The 19,094-nt window shown below is 44.4% G+C and overlaps 1 protein-coding gene across 2 annotated transcripts in view; it reads right to left on the bottom strand.

Annotated features, from left to right (window-relative positions):
• Positions 1–19,040, bottom strand: part of RHPN2 (rhophilin Rho GTPase binding protein 2) — a 37,521-nt gene extending 18,481 nt beyond the window's left edge. The window contains exons 1-4 of one of the 2 annotated variants that reach the window (XM_077310147.1): positions 18,857–19,040; positions 3,560–3,675; positions 2,375–2,503; positions 330–405 (exon numbers count right to left, since the gene is read on the bottom strand). In XM_077310147.1, coding sequence (XP_077166262.1) covers positions 330–405; positions 2,375–2,503; positions 3,560–3,675; positions 18,857–18,925 — 390 coding nt within the window. In that variant the 5' untranslated portion in view covers positions 18,926–19,040. Of the gene's footprint in view, positions 1–329; positions 406–2,374; positions 2,504–3,559; positions 3,676–18,386; positions 18,610–18,856 lie in introns of those variants that run through there. The other variant, XM_077310148.1, reaches the window with a different exon arrangement.
• Between the last annotated feature and the right edge of the window lie 54 nt (positions 19,041–19,094).

The raw sequence follows: 19,094 nt of genomic DNA, 5'->3' as shown, positions 1-19,094 counted from the left end.
AGCTGCCTCAGGGCAGGCCAGTTCCTGACAGTCAGAGCGGTTTACCAGTGGAACAGGCTTCCTCAGGAGATGGTGGGTTCTCCATCTTTGGAAATTTTTAAGCAGAGGCTAGATATCCATCTGACAGAGAGGCTGATTTTATGAAGGCTCAAGGGGGTGGCAGGTTACAGTGGGTGAGCGATATGGATGTGAGTGTCCTGCATAGTGCAGGACTTGGGGATGGACTAGATGACCCATGAGGTCCCTTCCAACTCTATGATTCTATGACATTATCTGCAATAAGCTCATAGTTTTAATATGGCTTTTTGTCTGCTTCTTAGACAATTTACCTTCAAAGGCACCGCAAAGTCAACATCTTTGGTCTCTTTCAAGCCAAGGGGTATCAGAGGAATGCTAAATTTCTCTCTGTGTTAAAAAGAGGAACACATAAAACAGGTTAATCTCTTAAACTCTTCTCTCTCGACCCATATTGGGCGCCTGACAAACCTATATGCACCATCTACGGATTCGTTCCCACTTTTCCTATTGCAGAAGTCATTCGTGGGCATCTACTGCTCCTACAAACCAGTGAACTGTTGCCACTTCCATGTCAAAGGAAAGACAGATGAAGACAAAAGAGCAACAAGGAGGCCAAGGGTGTACAACAAGTTCACAGGTTATCGATAATTTCTGTCCCAGCTTACAGGCAAACCCTCTAACGGTTGTACAATCTCCCCAACTCCAAAGGCTGCCTATTCTATTTCAGTTTCTTCCCCAAAATGTGTAGATACAATCCATCTGGAATCCTGCCTATCTTTCTGGAGAAGTATTGTGTGACCCACTTGGAGGGTACAGTCCTCCAAATCCAAACAGCCTGGAGCTGTTCAGACTAATTTTGCAATTTCAAATTCTCCCCCACCCTCTGAACAGCAAATGTCCCCTACCTCCCCGGAGCACCTCCAGCAGGAGGGGAAGTAGGAGGCGAAGGCAGGAAAGTTGCATTCTGATAATGGAAAATTCGATTGCATCCATGAATGCATGAACACCTAAAGCTGCCTTACACTGAATCAGGTCCACCAGGGTCAGTATTATCTATTCAGATTGGAAGCAGCTCTCCAAGATCTCAAGTGGAGGTCCTTCACACCATTTACTACCTGATCCCTGTACCTGAGATGACCGGGACTGAGAAGAAGACTTTCCGCATGGCCATCAGATGCTCTACCACTAAGCCATGGCCCCTCCCATATGTTCATCCCTTCAGATGCATGTTGTGCAAACTGATGGATAATCATGGCCATTGTACATTGCCAACTGGTTGCTTTGAGCCTATTCCTGGCAACTAATGTAAAAACTTGAGAGAACGATCTGAGGCTCTTTTCCATATTCTCCTTCATTGTAGATGGAAGCGGCTTGCCTCCCTTGGAGCCCAGGGGGCAAGAGGAAAACAAACTCCGCCGCCATCATTGCAAAAGCCAGCCAGTTTCAGGGAAACAAACAAGGACCCAAAAAGCCCCTCTGGTATTAGCCAGGACATTGAAACAAACCCTTCGCTTGTTGACATATAAGCATTCCCCCGCGATCCATCTTTATTAAGTTGCCAGGTTTGGGCAGAATTTCCATGGGCACCGACATTCGTGCCAAGCATGAATGTGGAGTGGAATTCAATCTCTCATTGTGACCCTCTAAAATGCCAACCTCATGGTGGGGAGGGAGAGAATAATAACCTTCTCTCTTCTGATTGGCAGGGCACATAAGCCTTTACAAAATTTCCCTGAACCAATGGTAAAAAGCGGGGCTACCAACCTGCCAGGATGCCCCTACGCAATAACAGAAACCAAGTGCATATCCACATCTCTCTGGCGATTTGATCGACAGCAATTATTTGCAATTGGATTAGCTTGTCCACACCAAAACATCCAGTTGTAAATGACTGCTTAAAAGTTTAAGAGAAGCCCAATTAAAATTTGTTCAATGGGGTTAGATTTATTTATTGAGAGAACGAATGCTACTGGAGGAGATTTACATTAATCTGGGGTATATTTACATATGCCTGCAGCCCAGCATTAAATGTTCCAGTGCAAACCAGCTCTATGTCTTGTCTGCTGGCTTTGAACAGATTAATAGGAAGAAAGACATTGGCCTTTGCTTTCTGCATCGCTCCCTATCCAAATTCCTTCCTAGAATATGGGGATTAAGTATTAGAATTAGTTATTACCAATACCGTTCCCAGAAAGGAAGGGAAATACCCTATCTAACCAACAGCCAGAGTGAACTTTTTTCAGCAGTCATTTTCTCCTTTTCCAGAATTTAGTCCACTGAGAGATGAGTTTTTCTCTTGGCCTTTCCTTTCCAAGTGGGCAGATCAATAAGGCTGCCTCTTGTCTTTCCCACTTACTCCGTATTCTGGTAGACCTCAACGGAGATGTTGAGTCCTTCTAACTCTTCTTTCAGGATCTGCAGATCCGAGTTCACGTAACTCAGTTCCAGAAGCACCTGCTCTCTCACTTTGTTGTTCGTTGTTGCTCTGGCAAAAGAAAATCAAACACACATTGGTGAGTATTTTGAGAACCGTCCATTTATTGCATATGGAGTCTCCCTTATTCGCATTCCCGACATTTCTAAGATTTTTCCACTCTTAAGAACTGATATGAAAATTCTTGTTCCAGAACTGACCTGGTCTGTTACCAAAAAGGAATGCCGAGAAGGAATGCAGAGTGGCTTCCAGACAGCAACAGAGGGGTCAAACACCTGGATATATATTTTAGTTAAGGTAAGCAAAAGAACTAAGAGATACCCAAGCTAATTTAGACCACTAGTCTAGTTCTGAACAACATGGGATCTCCAAGGTGCAGGTAGAGATCCTTGAAATGGAGATGTTAGGAATTGAACCTAGGACCTTCTGCATGCAAGGCATGTGCTTTACCACTGAGCCACAGGCTCTCCTAGAGGTACAAGTTGCATATTGTACAATAGAGCATACATCTTCTATCTGGTATTCTTCTCCAAGAGAAAAATAACAGTTAGAGCGGTTTCTCAGTGGAACAGGTTTCCTCGGAAGGCGGTGGGTTCTCCATCTTTGGAAATTTTTAACCTGAGGCTGGAGAGCCATCTGACGGAGAGGCTGATTCTGTGAAGGCTCAAGAGGGTGGCAGGTTATAGTAGATGAGTGATAGGGTTGTGTGTGTGTCCTGCATAGTGCAGGGGGTTGGACTAGATGACCCATGAGGCCGCTTCCAATTCTATGATTCTCTATGATTCTATGAATGATTAATAAGTAACAGTTCTGATTTGCATTTTTAAAACTCTGTATTAGTTTCCTGTCTAAGTCCTCTAAGTAAAGGCATTTCAGGAATCAGGACCTATACTCTGTTCAAATAAGCAAGAAGCAGAGGACAAGCATGGATTTCTGAGAGGGAACATGACAAAAATATTACATAACACTTTGCACAACATTTCCCTCTACCACTAACATATGGGAGCAATTGGACAGCTGGCTGAGAATTGGCTGCTCCTGTTTGAAAGAACAAAGGCTGCATTTTGCTGCCCCAGAGAGGGGAGAAGGAAAATCGTGGGAACATACCGGAGAAGGTTTTCAGCGCCAGCTCTCATCCTCACCGCCTTCAATATTTGTTGATTCAGGACGGCTCTTTGATTTTGTAGTTTGCTCCGTCCCGTCTCTGCAAGGGGGTTGCATCCCTAGAACACAAAAATGCATTATTTAGCAGAAGACCAAAACATCTTTTAAGTGGATGGAGCTGATTCTCAAAACCCCGCAGCTCCTAAGTCTGGGGAGACATCAAAGTACCTTACAATCTTGGCCGCTGAGCAATGCCCATGAATTATAACTGTTTTGCAAACTCTAATTATGTATTACACCATTCTTTTTTTTTAAAGAAATAATTGTAATGGGATGGACACAATCATATCACTCCATTCACAAAACAGAGATTTCCTGCATTCCTCCCTCTTATTGCAGCCCTTTCCTACCCATGGAAAGATCATTGCTAGGCTAACACAACCTGTTTGGATGGACAGCTTGGGGGGGGGGGGGCTTGTAGTGAGAAATCACAAAGGGGTGGAATAATTCCTCCCATCCCTTTGCACTAAGGTAACTCCACTGGGCAAAGGGCTCAATTTCATTTGCTTCTCCCCCCCAGCCCATGACCAGTAATAATGTTTTGTTGGGGGTTAAAAGAGGCTGTAGGAACAGGGAGAAACATGAGAAAATTTGTTCCTTCCCTGTTTGGCAGCCAAAATCAATGCCATCATCTTGATGGCATCATCTTGCCATCATCTTATACTCCTATTTTCCCTGCCTGCAAAGCACCTTACAATTGCCTTCCCTTTCCTCACTGCACAACAGACACCCTGTGAGGGAGGTGGGGCCGAGAGAGCCCTGACAGGACTACTTGGTCAGAACAGTTCTATCAGGACTGTGACGAGCTGAAGGTCACCCAGCCGGCTGCATGTGGAGGAGCAGGGAATAAAATCCAGTTCACCAGATTAGAAGCCGCTCTTTTAACTACCTTACCACACTGGCTCCTGGTGTCCCTGGATTAAAAGCACACCATCCCATGGTGCTTTGGGATCCAGCATATTATGTTAAATCACCTTCTGATGTCCACTTATGTAATTTCTGTGGTCGTTTATCACAATAAGTCATGCAGATGGATCCCTCGAATCCAGCCTTTTTCAAACTTTTGACCATGGAGGTACACCTGAACTATTTTTTACTCTTTGAAGTACCATGGAAGTGATACCAGCTGGCCACGTCCCCTGCCATGCCCCATAAGCAAATACAATTTAATGAAAAGATGAAAAGATGCAAATGAAAAGATGAAAATAAACATTAAAAAAACAGCCTCCCATCGTTTCACCCCATCACATTTTGCCTGCAATGCCCCATACCCAGATAAAAAATAAATTGAAATATGCCTCGTCCCACTGAGAACAGCCCTGATGCTCAACAGAAGACCCACTGGGCCAACGTAACCCAGCCACAGGGAAGAACCAGTGTTGCTACGACAATGGCTGCTGGTTCTGTGCAGCAGCCATCTTGGAATTCCCCATGCTGTGGTACATCTAAGGGTCTCTCAAGGTACACTGCTGTACCCCAGTACACTGGTTGGGAAACCTGGCTCTAACCTCTTTATCTCTTTAGCTTTAAAATACAACAGTTAAAAGGTCCCATCTAATACCCATTATTGGCACTACTAATGACCCCTATGTTTAGCTTGTATACAGCTGAGACTGGCACAGATATGTCAGACTGCACATCTTGATTATTTATTGCCTTTTGACCTGTTTACTATTTTGCCTAGGCAATTACACATATCTGCTTAGTAAATGAGGTCATAATTCATACATCTGAGGAAGTCAGCTCTAGTTCACGTAAGCTCCTGTCGCAATAAATCTAATCATCCTTAAAATGTTACACGATTGCTTTTAATGTTTTCATACACCGACTGGTTCGCCTTGCCTCCGGAGTCTCTGTACGCCTTATGCCAGCACCTAGCAGTTTTTGATATATTTGTCCAGAAGATGTACTTCAAAAGAACAGATGCTGTCAAAGAGGAATTCAAACTTTCCGGTGCTGCTTAGGGCAGAACCACTTCCATTTTCGTAGCTACAGATAAAACCGAGGGGAGAGGCCCCTCTCATGGGTAGATAAGGAGCTCAACTATCATTATCACTACACAGAAAAGTTTAAATAGCTGAATTAAAGTGGCCTTTCCACTGAGGCCACTGTTCTGTCTAGCCAAGCACCAGCACCTCTCTAGGTTCTGAGACAACTACTTACCTTGTTGTTTACCTTCTGCAAGCAACACAGATATTCCACTACAGAGCCGTGGTTTACCCAGTGGAAACTACCAAGTTTTAAAGTAACTTTTCATAATATATATATATATAAGTATTTTAGCATCATGTTTTATCTGGGATGCATTGTATGATTTCCCCTGTTATATGCCTGGTGCAAACTGTAATACAATTTCTATTCTATTCACTAAGAGAAGGGGGCGACTTTAGCCTATCCCCCCCTTCCTGCTGGAAAGTTACCACTCCTTCTGCAGGCTGTGGGGTTTTTTTGTTTTTTTTTGGGGGGGGGGTGTCCTGGCAAGGTGCTTAGGCCGAAAGAGAGTGACTGGCCCAGGGTTACCCAACAAGCAGTGTCTTTATCTGGGTGGCTACTGGCAGAGTAAGGATTCAAACCTAACCTGACATTTTAATGGCAGCCACTACACCACACTGACCTTTGGGTGGCCCAGTGCTGGAATGAGATTTTTGGCCGAACTTAAGCCTGTAAAGCAGCTCTGCTACTTGAGTAGCTATACCTCCAAGAAGCATCCTGTTTTGCCAAATTGCCCGAATAACTTGTCACCATTCATTTGTCTCCAGTTACTGATGAGTTTCACTCTGAAACCAACTACAAGCAAGACCTGAAATTCAAATCTGTGAACCTATTTCTGTCTTTGTTTCCAGGGAAGTAAGTCTTAAGATTGTTTTTTTTCACACACACCCCTTATATCTTGGAGAGAAAGTAACACCTAATCTGGGCTATGCTTTGTGTATCTGAACACCCTACCTCCCTGGCCCTCTGATGTCCCCAAAAAGAATCACCCTTTTCTAACACATGCACAGGAGATATAGCTTTCAGATTATATGCAGACAGTTCCAAGTCTGTCATCCTTGGAATGGGGAGGGTACAGATGGGCAAGAAGCACTCAATCTATGGAAATATCATCATCATACCACCTAAAAGTGTCAGGTCCTTCCAATGACATAAGCCTTTGATTGGCTCTCACTGGGGGAGCATTCCCCCAATGGGGTGAGAACTCTCCCCCTGTGAGGGCCAATCTTCCTCCCAGCACATCCCATGAAGACAAAGTGCCAGCAAGAGGTAGAATAAGGGTGTGCATTTGAGTTCACATAGAGATACAGTTGGCATGTAAGGATCTACCAATTAGATCTACTGACTGTTTCCTAGCCAGTGCTCTCTAACAGTTAACAGAACAATTTGATCACAGACAATAAGACAGCCCTGCCAATGTACCAGTCGAAAAAATAAACAATGGCAAGCCATAAAGCTATTCCCAAACAAGGCAGGGCCGGCAAAAGGGAGCTCCTCCACCAGGCATTTGGCTGAGGTTGACAAAAGATAAACAGCATCTACTGAGCCCCCGAACCTCCCTCCCTTGAACCCGTGGGACAGATCTGACCAACCATGGGTCTGTTAGATTGTTAACTATGTTAGAATGTTATTTTCTTTGTTTTTATTAGCACTGTTACCATTTATTCATTATAGCGCTGAGTTTGATGTATTTTTCTGTGTAGGTTCTATGTGAACTGCCCTGAGCCTTAGGGCTGGGGGCGGGGTATACAAATGTAACAAATAAATATCATAGCCCCAGAAAGCAGAAGCCAAACATTCCCATCTAGTTGCACAAAGTCTCGCCTTCAAATGGTGGGTAGAATCAGATTTTAGAAAGCAAAAGTGGAATTGATGTAAATGTGATGTAAAAGTCAAGTCCCAATTACTCAACTGCTCAGATTAATTGTTTGCATTTAATACTGCCAGCGGCCATGAGACATTCCAACCGATAAGCCAAGACAAATGTTAAATCGGAAGAAGGCGATGCAGAGTTGAAACTGGGCGTGCCTCGATGGCAAAAAATGAGGCATTCAGCTCCACCCCATGTGCCAATGTGGTACCTCCACCAATGCAAACAAATAGCTGACACAGTAAACGTTTGGAAGAAACCTTTGTACTCATAAGGCATTGCGATAACTCCTTTGCCCACCTTTCCTCTGGAGGAGTTCCATCATACTTTAAATCTCATGGTAAAACTGACTGGCAGCAAAAAGGGACAAAAGGAAATGCAATTTGCTACCACAGAATGGCCACAGGCTTAAACTGTTGGGTTTTTCTTTTTCAAATTGGCAAATTCAAATTCATCAATGGCTATTCAGCTTGACAGCTAAAGGGAATGCCCAAGTTTGTGGGGAAGACTGCCTCTGAACATGGAGGTTCAGAGTAGCCTTGGCTAACAGTAGGCAAAAGGGTGGGTGGCAACAGAAATGTCTGTCCGGCTACTACACCAGACCGACCTTGGTCCCATCCGGCAAAGGAATTTATTCTTGCATTTAGTGGAAGCATTCGGGGTTAAGTAATGCTGGGGAGAGCTGTGAGACTAAACAGAAGAAGCTATAAAGGCAAACATTTCACCACTTGTTAAAAGGTAAAGGCATCCCCTGTGCAAGCACCAGGTCATATCTGACCCTTGGGGTGACGCCCTCTAGTGTTTTCATGGCAGACTCAATACGGGGTGGTTTGCCAGTGCCTTCCCCAGTCATTACCATTTACCCCCAGCAAGCTGGGTACTCATTTTACCAACCTCGGAAGGATGGAAGGCTGAGTCAACCTTGAGCCGGCTGCTGGGATTGAACTCCCAGCCTCATGGGCAGACAGCTTCAGACTGCATGCCTGCTGCCTTACCACTCTGCGCCACAAGAGGCTCTTGTTACATGTGGCCAATTACTGGGCAGACATGATATGCCCTAAGCAGTTATACCCTTCTAAGTCCACTGCAGTCAACAAGCTTAGAAGGGTGTGCCTCTGTTTAGGATGGGCTCTGTAAAACTCAAAAGGTATTTGTGATAGCTGCAGGGTGGCTGCTGTCGACCCAGCAGGTCTGCCTACGCAAGGATTAGCCAGGCTTGCTTAAAAATCCCAAGTCCTCTCTGGCAAATGGTTTATCCCCTCGCCCCTTCAGTCTGTCATGGATTGAAATGAGCTGAGGAGGGAAATCCTACAGGTGGCTTACTCCATAAAAACCTTGGGGTGCAGAGTGATTACGTGCAAACAGAAGCCGAATTTTGCAATTTGCCTTTCGCATTTGCTTCCCGGACTTAAATGCTTAAAGGCACACGTTCAGGGGTCTTAAAACTGACCTCCCTGTATAATCATTGACATGGATAGGGCAAAGGAACACAGAGAGACTCCCACTACTTTTGCTGACCCACCCCCAAATGCGAAAGGAGGAAGGGAAGCAAACATTAAAAGTGATGATTAAAAGTTGTTCAGGCCTTCAGGGTTAGCTAAATGCTGCCTTGTGCTCTCTGTCAGGGGTAGTCAGCCTGTGGTCCTCTGAATGTTCATGGACTACAATTCCCATGAGCCCCTGTCAGTCTCTGTGATTGCAGTCTGCCATTTGGGGCTGTCATTTTCTCCCACTGGCTAATGTGGCAGGTATCCATGTAATTTACCTGCTGCCTATTTAACACAACCTGACTGTAGGGTGTGTGTAAAGTAGCTGCTGTTTATTTCCATTGTAATTTGGTTTGGTTTGTTTTTTTTAATTTTGAGAGCGTAGTCTAACAGTGACATTCTCAGAGAAAGGTCGACAAATAGATTAGTACACAGAGAAACTCACATTAATAGAAACCTTACTTGCTTTTATTAAACTTTAGAATCAATCACGTTTTTTTTAAAAGAGTTGCTTCCATTGTGTTGCGACAACAGTGACTAATTTGTTTTCAGAATGAACACGATGAGGGATTTAAAGTATCTCTTTTTAAAAAGCTAATGGTTTTAAAATGCTTGATCAATAATTGATATTTTCCTGCATCTAATTTGGAACAATGCCCTGGTAACCGTGGCACAAATTAAGCCCCAAGTATGACTACTGAACTGTCAGCAGACGGGTCCGTTTTAGACTTATGACCCAAGACTTAAAAAATCAGGAACAAAACTGCTTAAGACACACCCTGATTAAGAAAAAAAAAAAAAGAGAGATCTTAGCAATGACTTGAGAACAAAGATCTTTACAGTACTCAACTAGGGAATAAGACAACATTATTTCCTTACTGTCATCTATAACATTTACAAAGAAAAGATTTTGACAGCCACCCAATCAAAATAAAATTAATCATCACAACGGTGCTATTGTCTCAAGAATGGAATCCTTTTCTCTACTCTCGATATACTATTAGCCATGTGTTGTCGCCATCTGTGGATATCTAAATCTACAGATCAGGGCCATATAGAAGTTGGGGCATTCCCTTTGCAGAAAAATCTTTTAAAAAACTATACAGGGAGGATAATTAGTCCTAAAGTAAAGTAGAAACTCAGCAGGGGCAAGCCTGTCTGGAGCAGCTCTGGGTGAGCCAGTTATAGTGGGGAGCAGAAGCCTCTGCAAGCTCACTCAGAGCAGCTCAAGGTAAGCCACTGGGACCAGGGAGGGGAGAAAGGAGGCCTCTGCAATCCTACGTGGAGTAGCTCTGGGTGACCTGCCAAGAGTGGGGAGGGAGAAAGGAAACTTCAGTGAGCCCAGTCAGAGCAGCACTAGGCGAGCCACCAAGAGCAGGGGGGAGGTGGTAGACCTGGCAGGTGCAAGGGAAACTGAGGGCTGCACTGAGGGCTGGCAGAAAAGTGAGAGGAAGAAGACGGGGAGATTCTCCCTGCAAGCATCACAGCCCCTTCCCCCCACATGTACCTACAGTCCCTTTCAAACACTTTCAAGTATAGTGAGAACTGGACGATCATACATAGATTCCCTGGATAGATATGGTGGCCTTGTTGTCTGAACAGGGATGTTGTTTGTATTTTATATGCACCGAATTCGTATGTGCATGCAAACAACTGGATGTACAGCAATGCCTGACATGACAGCCATGCATCCTGAAGAGCACCATGGACACTTGTACACTCCCAATATTCATAGTTATTGGACTCCTGGTACACCCACCCACACACACACACAATGTCTGAAAAAGGCTTTACGCTTCATCCAGAGTTACGTTTTTGTTTATTTGGCTATGTTTTTTGAGATCAGTATTAACTAGGCCATTTGCATGGCATCCCAATGTCAAACGTAATGGGCCAGGCAGCACATGGGAAGCATCTGGTTCTGGATCACTTCTGTTCAGCCTAACTTTCTCCCAGTCATGATACTTTTCTATATTCAGTGAGTTAGTGTTTTACTATAAGGAATTCAAGCATGAATTTCTCCACCTACAGTCTAAAATCTACCACATGTGTTTTCCAATCTCATAACCTGGCTTTTGGTTTCCACAATCTAGTCTGAAAATAAGTCAGCAAAAGTAAATATTTAAACTATTTATGCATGCAATTAAGTATCTGATATGCCGATCATAGCACTTTCCACTCTAAAATAAAACCTTTTCTTCCCATTGAAGCTTAAGGCCGAAGGATACAGTAAAAGCATTATTCTAACATATAGACCTTTCCCTTTACAACACTTCTTTAAAAAGTAGCTCTTGTGCCTTTATTGCAATCTCCCCTGATTTCCTTAAGTAAATGCAACAGAAGAACTGAATGCTGGAACTTATCTGGGCATAAGCATGCCTTAATATCTAACCTACGCAAAGAAAAGAATTAACAAGATCACTCACCAGCAGTTTCACCTGAACTATACAAACAAGAAAGTCAAACAGAATTGGAGCCAAAGCCCGTTTTCTTACCTAGCTGCACAGGTTTATTATTATTTTAAAATAATGCGGGGATGTGCGCTCAGCGTTTCCTACCCAGCTGCGCATAAACCATCCACATGGACTGATCATAAAAGGTTTTAAAAGCTGTTTTCTGTCTCCTAAACAGCATTTCCTATGTACACATACAGTTTGTTCAGTCATAAGGAAGTCTTAAAACACGATCCGGAAGCCAGACAGCTGAAGACACGACGTTATCCCACCTGCTAAAGATCGCATCGCTCTACCCTGCTGGAGCCACTGTGACTGATAAAATATTCATGACTAATAGTTCGGGACTCCTGTGACTAATCTCCAAGGCTAGCCAGAGCTGAAGGAACGAGGAGAAGTTCTCTCTGTCTTACCTTTTGCCAAGATTGCAGCTCAGGACAGAATGTACTTCTTTCTGTGACTCACAGTGAAATGGACTATTTATTGATTTGATTTGATTTCTATACCGCTCTTCCAGCAAGCTGGCCCATCTCCAACCCTAACAGTGAAGCCTACAAGACGAAGGGTTGGATATAAAAGTTGTGTCACCCTAAAGGCCCATGCTGGCAGGGGCTCATGGGAACTGTAGTCCATGGACATCTGGAGGGCCGCAGTTTGACTACCCCTGCTGTAGAGGAATGATGAATCAAACCCAATTCTCCAGATTAGACGCTGTCGTTCTTAACCACTCTGGCTCTCATGCACAGGGAATTGCAGGCAAGAGACAAACAGATTTTTTGTCATGGCTTTCCTCTGTAAACGAGCCCCTTGTCGTCCTTCGCGGTCTCCCATCCAAGCACTAACCTTGGCTGACCCTTCAAGCCATAACAAGCTCAGGCAAAGCTGGTGTATTGGTACTGCTGCAGCAGAGATCTTGCATCCAACCCAAAGTTTAGAGAAAGCAACGCCATAATTATATGGTGATACTGTATCCAACCCACAATTTACAGAATGCAGCGATTGCAAGGTGACATTCAGTAGGTTAGAGCAGCCTTTTCCAACCTTTTGACTATAGAAGAATCCCTGAAAGTGGGTGCAGAAGATGTGGGAGCCAACCAATCTATCGACCAATTTTTTTACTGTTTGTATGACGGAGAAAGAGATTATGCATGTAGAACAACCGGAGTGGGTTTCCATGACATCTAGTGATGTCAGTGGCCATCGAACGTCTGGGAAAGGCTGCATAATGCTACTTGGGAATCCCTGGCTTAGAGGGTTTTAAAATGAGACCAAAAAGTTGATTCTACCTATTAAAAGCCTATTAGCTAAATAAAATCTCCATGTTCTAAGGCAGTATACCACTGACCCACAAGTGAGGGAGGGAGCTGCTGCTTTCTTGGGTTCCTTGAGGGCTTCCCTAAAGCAGGGGTAGTCAACCTGTGGTCCTCCAGATGTCCATGAACTACAATTCCCATGAGCCCCTGCCAGAATTTGCTGGCAGGGGCTCATGGGAATTGTAGTACATGGACATCTGGAGGACCACAGGTTGACTACACCTGTCCTAAAGCATCAGGGTCCATCACAGTTGACAAAAGGATACTGGACTAGATGGTATTTTGGACTAATCCAGTGGGTCTGTCTCCCATGGATATTCAAAAACTGGCAGACAGCAGCAATAAGATTTAACCAGAAATCTATATCCATTTCACACTCCACGCCCTGACATACAATGAAAATAATGCAAATACATGCTATTGTTTTAAAAAAAAACATCAGAAATAACTGGATCCCAGTAGCACCTTACAACTAACAAGATTTTCAGGGTATGAGTTTACAAGAGTCAAAACTCCTTTTGTCAGATATTTATGCTACCAGACCCAAATCTTGCTGATCTAAAACAGACCAACATGGTTACTCTCTGAAGCTATTTCAGAAATAAAAGTTAAACAAATAAAGGCATATTAAAAATCAGGAAAAAAAATTGCAGGTACCTTAGTTGGCCCATAACAAAAAGCAAAGTAAGTAAAAGCAAACAAGAATGACACAATACAAAGTACAAGCTTTTTTTCTTTTGGCATTAAGGCACTGAATGCCATAGCATTCAACTTAGGCACTTTTCCCTCCTTGCTTCTCCTTCCTGACTACAGCCTCAGAATTTCATCGACTTGGGGTGCATCTCTTTAAGTTTATACTGTTTATCTTTGTTCATGAGCAAAGAAGCTCTTCTTAGAAACTCTGCTTTGATGTAGCAGGTCAGCCAACACAAAGGTCTTCATTACCTGTCCATTGCTTAAGCCCTTTCAAAAAAAGGTTTGTATGTGAGTGTGTTTGTGTATTTGTGCGTGGGGGGGAATCCTGCAGCCCTTGTTAAGGAACAGGCCACCACAAAAGCAAATCACCAGGTGGTAAATGCAATTCACAAGTGGGAGGGAAGTAAATTAGCTCCCAGATCAAGCAGGCTACTATTCAAGGAGATGGTGGTAAGCTTGCTGACTTAAATAGTTTGAGGAAGAGTGCTTACACTCGCTCACCCCTTGAATAAATCTTTGTTGGTCTTAAAGGTGGACTCTGGTTTTGTTTTGTTGTGCTGTTTCAGACCAACACGGCTACCCATTTGAATCTGACTTAAATAGTGTTCGGTTTTAGCCTTCTCGCAAGAGGTAACAGAAGAGGAAGGAAAGGGATGAAAAAGCTTCTCAGACACCAATAATAGAATCCTTTTAAGTCAATGGGCTGTAAAGGGTGTCACTCTGCTTAGGATGGCATCTCAAGAGCACTTCGAAATGGGCTTGGCAAGATTCTCCATTGTGATTTACACACGTGAAGGTAAATGAAATGGTAATGAGGAAATGGGATTTAGACCAATTCCAGCACTGCAGGTTCCTTCACCTTAAGAGAAATCCCCTTTAAATGGAAAACTAGCACAACGTACAGAAAAGCTCGACTGGGCAGCTTTTTCTATTTGCAGGGAGTTTTTTAATTCGGGAGAGCATTCCAAAATGTAGAAAAGAATGCCACACTGAAACGGAGGTCTTAAGATGCCAAAATTGCTTTTAGCTACTACAGAACAACACCGGCATTCTTTTGGGTTTCACTACAAACAGCATGGTGTTCTGTTTTGTTTAAAGCATCCAGGCTTTCTTTGGTGGCCTTGCAGCTCTTAACTCTTCTTTCTCTGCACCACTGAGAATCACCTCAAAGCCAAGGAACATTTGTTGGAAGGAGAACAGACAACTGTGCAGATGGTCTCTCCCAAGGAGGAGGTATCTGTAATTTCTGATCAAACCAACCTTTGATTCCCCATGTATTTCCATCCTAACCTACCTCACAGAGTTATTGTGAGGATAAAAGTGGGGTACAAATTAAGTCAATAAATATATTTCAGGGGCAAACTCAGACCTCTCTGTGCATCTAATGGCTGTGCTCACAGCACGTGTGCAAATGAGCATATCGTAATAGCAGGTCCATTACGTAGTGGATGGGCATATCAGTTCCTGTGCAAACATCTTACGGTCCATATACATTTATGGTGGTTTGTTGTGGAAGCTGCCAAACATTACATAATCGGGACAGGGATGTGGCTGGTTACCATAACTACAATCCACAGGTACAACAATCACCTACGAAGGCTCCTATGAGCATCATAAGTTGATGTCAACAAGTACTCACCGTTGTCCAGTCATTGCAGGAACCCTACTTTTCACTACCCAAAGGAGTCCCAAAGCAGCTTAGAATTGCCTTCCCTTCCACTCCCCACAACAGACACCCTGTGAGGTAGGCTGAGAGAGCTCTGGGAGAACTGTGACTGGCTACATGCGGAGGAGTGAGGAATCAAACTGGTTCTCCAGATTACAGGCCTTTATCTGTGCTCCCAGAGGGCTTTTTGCTGGCTTGTTTTTTTAAAAAAAATAGTCATTTCAATACTATCACACCACACTACAATAATAAAATTACTGATTTTCTTTAAAGCCCTCTGGTGGTGCAGGAGGAGGGAATGCTTAAAATATATATATTTGTAGTCTGCTTTTTTTCCCTGACTGGGAGGCCAAAGCAGCTTTTCACATTGTTAGCCTGAGAGGTTGTGACAGGCCCAAAGGTCACTTGGGAAGCTTCCATGATTGAGCAAGGGGCTTGAACTATCACCCCAGGTCTAACTGCTGCACCATACCAGTGTGCATGGTTCAGAAGTGCCCACCTTCCTATTCAAGCAGCATGCAAATAACACTAATGCGGGCAGGAGGTTCAAAAGGGAACACGTTCCCATCCTACCAGCTTTGACAGCAGTCTTTCACGAACGTTCACAGCATAGAAAGTTTGGGAAGGCAAGAAGCAAAGCAGAGGAAAACCCCATAAAGTGGATGTCTGGAATATGATCTTGTGTGGATGCTCCCCCAAAGCAACAAATAAACCTGCTCCAGTTTGGTCTCCTAACAGGAGCAAAACCACCAAGCCACCATAGGGATTCCCATGCTACACACACACCGGACAGCCGCAGCCAATCAGAGAATCCCGACATAAACACATGGAAAAAAGGTAAACATACGTGGCCACCAAATGTGGTTACTACATCAAAACACCTTTTGGGGACCACCTTAAAAGTTAGAAAGACCCTTCCTAGCTGCACAGTCTTTCTCCTAGAAAAGACAGGAGAAATATATTGGACACCCTAGGCTCATTTGGGAAGAAAATATATATATTCAAATAAGGGCACAAATGCACTACCATAATCACCAGCATAATAATCAGTTGAAATGGCAATGAGGAGGGAGGAGAATATTGAAATTTTACATTCTGCAATGTATGGTATTTCTTCTGGTATTTAAAATGAAAACTACTCACTATCTACACAAAGATTTAGGCTGGCGTAATATGGTACAGTAATCGAATAGCTGCACCGAGAGTTCAGTCAGCCATGTCCAGCTGAATGTGCATAACATTCTGAAGAGGCACCTGTTGAAACCTGTTGATGTCAGGCACGCACAAAATGAGCTGCCAGAGTTTTAGAAATGCCCTAAATTTAACCTGTGTAATGCAATCCACAGGGAGAGGTTCGCCAATCTTTAAGTACTCACCTGGGGCTAGACTCTATTGTCAGAAGCATAGCCGGCTGAAAATGCTGCACTGTAATCTAAAGGGCCTATCGCATTTCCTTTTGAAGAGTCTCTTTTACAAAGTCCAAGACTGGCAGTTTCCTTTCTTATTAGTATTTAATTTTTTTAAAAGGTTAATTCGGTTTTAGACCTGGTTTGATGTCCCATCAGAAATCAAAAGGACATTCTGGGGTGAAGTCTGCCAACTGTTTTCTGCAGTCGTAGCTGTGCTCCATATGCCACTTAAGCAGGAGTATCATTGACACCAGCTTCTATGGAAATCTCCCTCTCACATGATTTATGGATATCACTGCATGACAGCTAGAAATGCACAATATTCAAAACTGCTTCCTAAAAAAAAAAAAAAGATCTTATTGAAGTGCACGAAACCACTCACCTGGGAGTGTAACAGCAATTTGCCAAGTTTTACTTTTAACTGAACTAGCTTCTAGAAATCCTTCTAGCATGGATTACTACAAGGGGGAAACTCTCTTTACCTTTAGGAGAAAAAGACTAGGACTTGCACTGACCACAACAATTGCCACAGCAGGCAAAAGGGCTGTACGTATGATTTGTTTACTTGTTTTCTGATGATGCACACCAGCTGCTGGCAGGTACCCAAATGAATAGCTAATGCAAAGATCCCCGATCAAGCTGCATGCTTTGGACAGCTGTAACAGCAGCCTCCTTAACTTCAGGGGACCTCGCGGGGTAGTCAACCTGTGGTCCTCCAGATGTTCATGGACTACAATTCCCATGAGCCTCTGCCAGCAAATGCTGGCATAGGCTCATGGGAATTGTAGTCCATGGACATCTGGAGGACCACAGGTTGACTACCCCTATTCTAGTGCATGACTTTCTACCATCTGAAAGTCTGAAACCTCTATATATGAACACAAAAGACAATCACACTGAACTTTCTACCTGTACCTTAAAAAAACAACAACAACATTTAAGGCTTTTATTGCATACCATATGTCTCAATGTGTTACTCTCCAATTTTGCAACCCCGTTTTATTGCCCGCAGTTTCAGTAATTCTCCAGTTCTGTTGGTTCCATTGTATTCTACTGCTCTTACTGCATTGTTTCTAATTGGAACCTGTCTCACAGCAAAAGGCAAACCATAAATACATGTAAAGCCTGGGAAGTAATGCAAATAACGCTCTTCTCCAGGGTTGGTTAAGCATAAATTACATATTTCTGATTTTACTGCTGATGGGGGGGGGGGAGGGAGAGCGCAGCACACAGAAGTACTAAATAAATTCTGAATGACGGAAGCCACCATAATGAAGCATGCCAGCCCACCAAATACCGCCAAAACAGCCTGTTTATACTCCTGCTATATGTGAAAACAAATAACCCTTATTCTATCTGGTAAATACTACATTGCTTTGATCTAGCCCTGATTTCACCAGCTCTCAGCAACTAAGCAGGGCCAATCCTAGCTAGTATGTGGGCGGAAGACCACCAAGGAAATCCAGGGCTGCTAAGCAGGGGTAGGCAATGGCAAAATCACTTCTGTCCTTCTCTTGGCTTGAAAACCCTGTGGGGTCCCCCAGGAGCCAGATGCGAACTGGCATACAAAAAACTACATTAGAGGACATTGAGTTTACAGCCTTGTTTTTCACCCTGTCTGTAGATAACCCTCCTGGGTCTTCAATAATGGTAGGGCAGGAGCAAACAACACAGGACCCTCCTCCTGTAGAGCTGGGAGCTGCTCCTGTTGAAGTTCCACTGAAGCTAGCCAGAATAAAGGCACAGGCGCCCCCGCAAAAGGAAACAAGCCAGCCACTCTCAAAGATTACACAGGCACACAGAAAACAACAGCAGTCCATGACCGGGAGGCTGCCTTTATACCAATGGCTAGCCATTCACCAGCTAAGGGGGCGAAACAAATACCTTTTTGAAATAGTTTGCTTTTCCAGCCTGCGTCCAAAGCTTGCAGGAAGGTGCAAGCCCGACCTCTCCCCAGAACGTGCTCCTGGACCCTGATTTTATTGCAAGCACTCGAAAGCTCACGCCTTGAAGAAAGCTTCGTTGGCCTTAAAGGTGCCCCTGGAGCCTGATTTTATTGCAAGCACTCGAAAGCTCACGCCTTGAATAAATCGTTGTTGGTCTTGGACTCTGATTTTATTGTGCATTCATAAGGTCCCCGTGAGTCGGAAGCGCCCAGGTGGCATTTAAAGCGCGCGCGCATACAATCATCACCACCCCCAGCCCCAAATTAATCGCGCCCCCTCTCCGCACGCCTCGCCTTTATCCTCCCCCCCCCCACCCCGCACTAATGCAATTAGCGCGTCACACGCACCCTTCCCGCCGCCGCAGCAGCTGTTCGCACCCGATGCACCGGCCGCCTTGGGCGCGCTCACCTTTCGGAAGTAGCAGTCCCGCGGCCGCCCGGCCGCCCGGCAGCCCGAAGGCAGCAACGTGTCGGTCATGGCCCGAGCCGGCCGCACCTTCGCACGAGGGAAGACCGACGTGGCTCCCCCGGCTCAAGAGCTGCGAGCTGCAAGCGGCGACGACGCGCGGCTGCCGGGCCACTGGGAGCCGCCTCCCCACCCGCTCGCCCAACCCTCGGGAGGCCACCTTCGCTCCTCCTCTTCTCCC

The sequence above is a fragment of the Paroedura picta genome, chromosome 14 (genome assembly GCF_049243985.1).
Source record: "Paroedura picta isolate Pp20150507F chromosome 14, Ppicta_v3.0, whole genome shotgun sequence".
Classification (NCBI taxonomy): Eukaryota; Metazoa; Chordata; class Lepidosauria; order Squamata; family Gekkonidae; genus Paroedura; species Paroedura picta.
The sequence above is the reverse complement of the archived record's forward strand: the minus strand, read 5'-3'. Positions and strand labels throughout refer to the sequence as shown.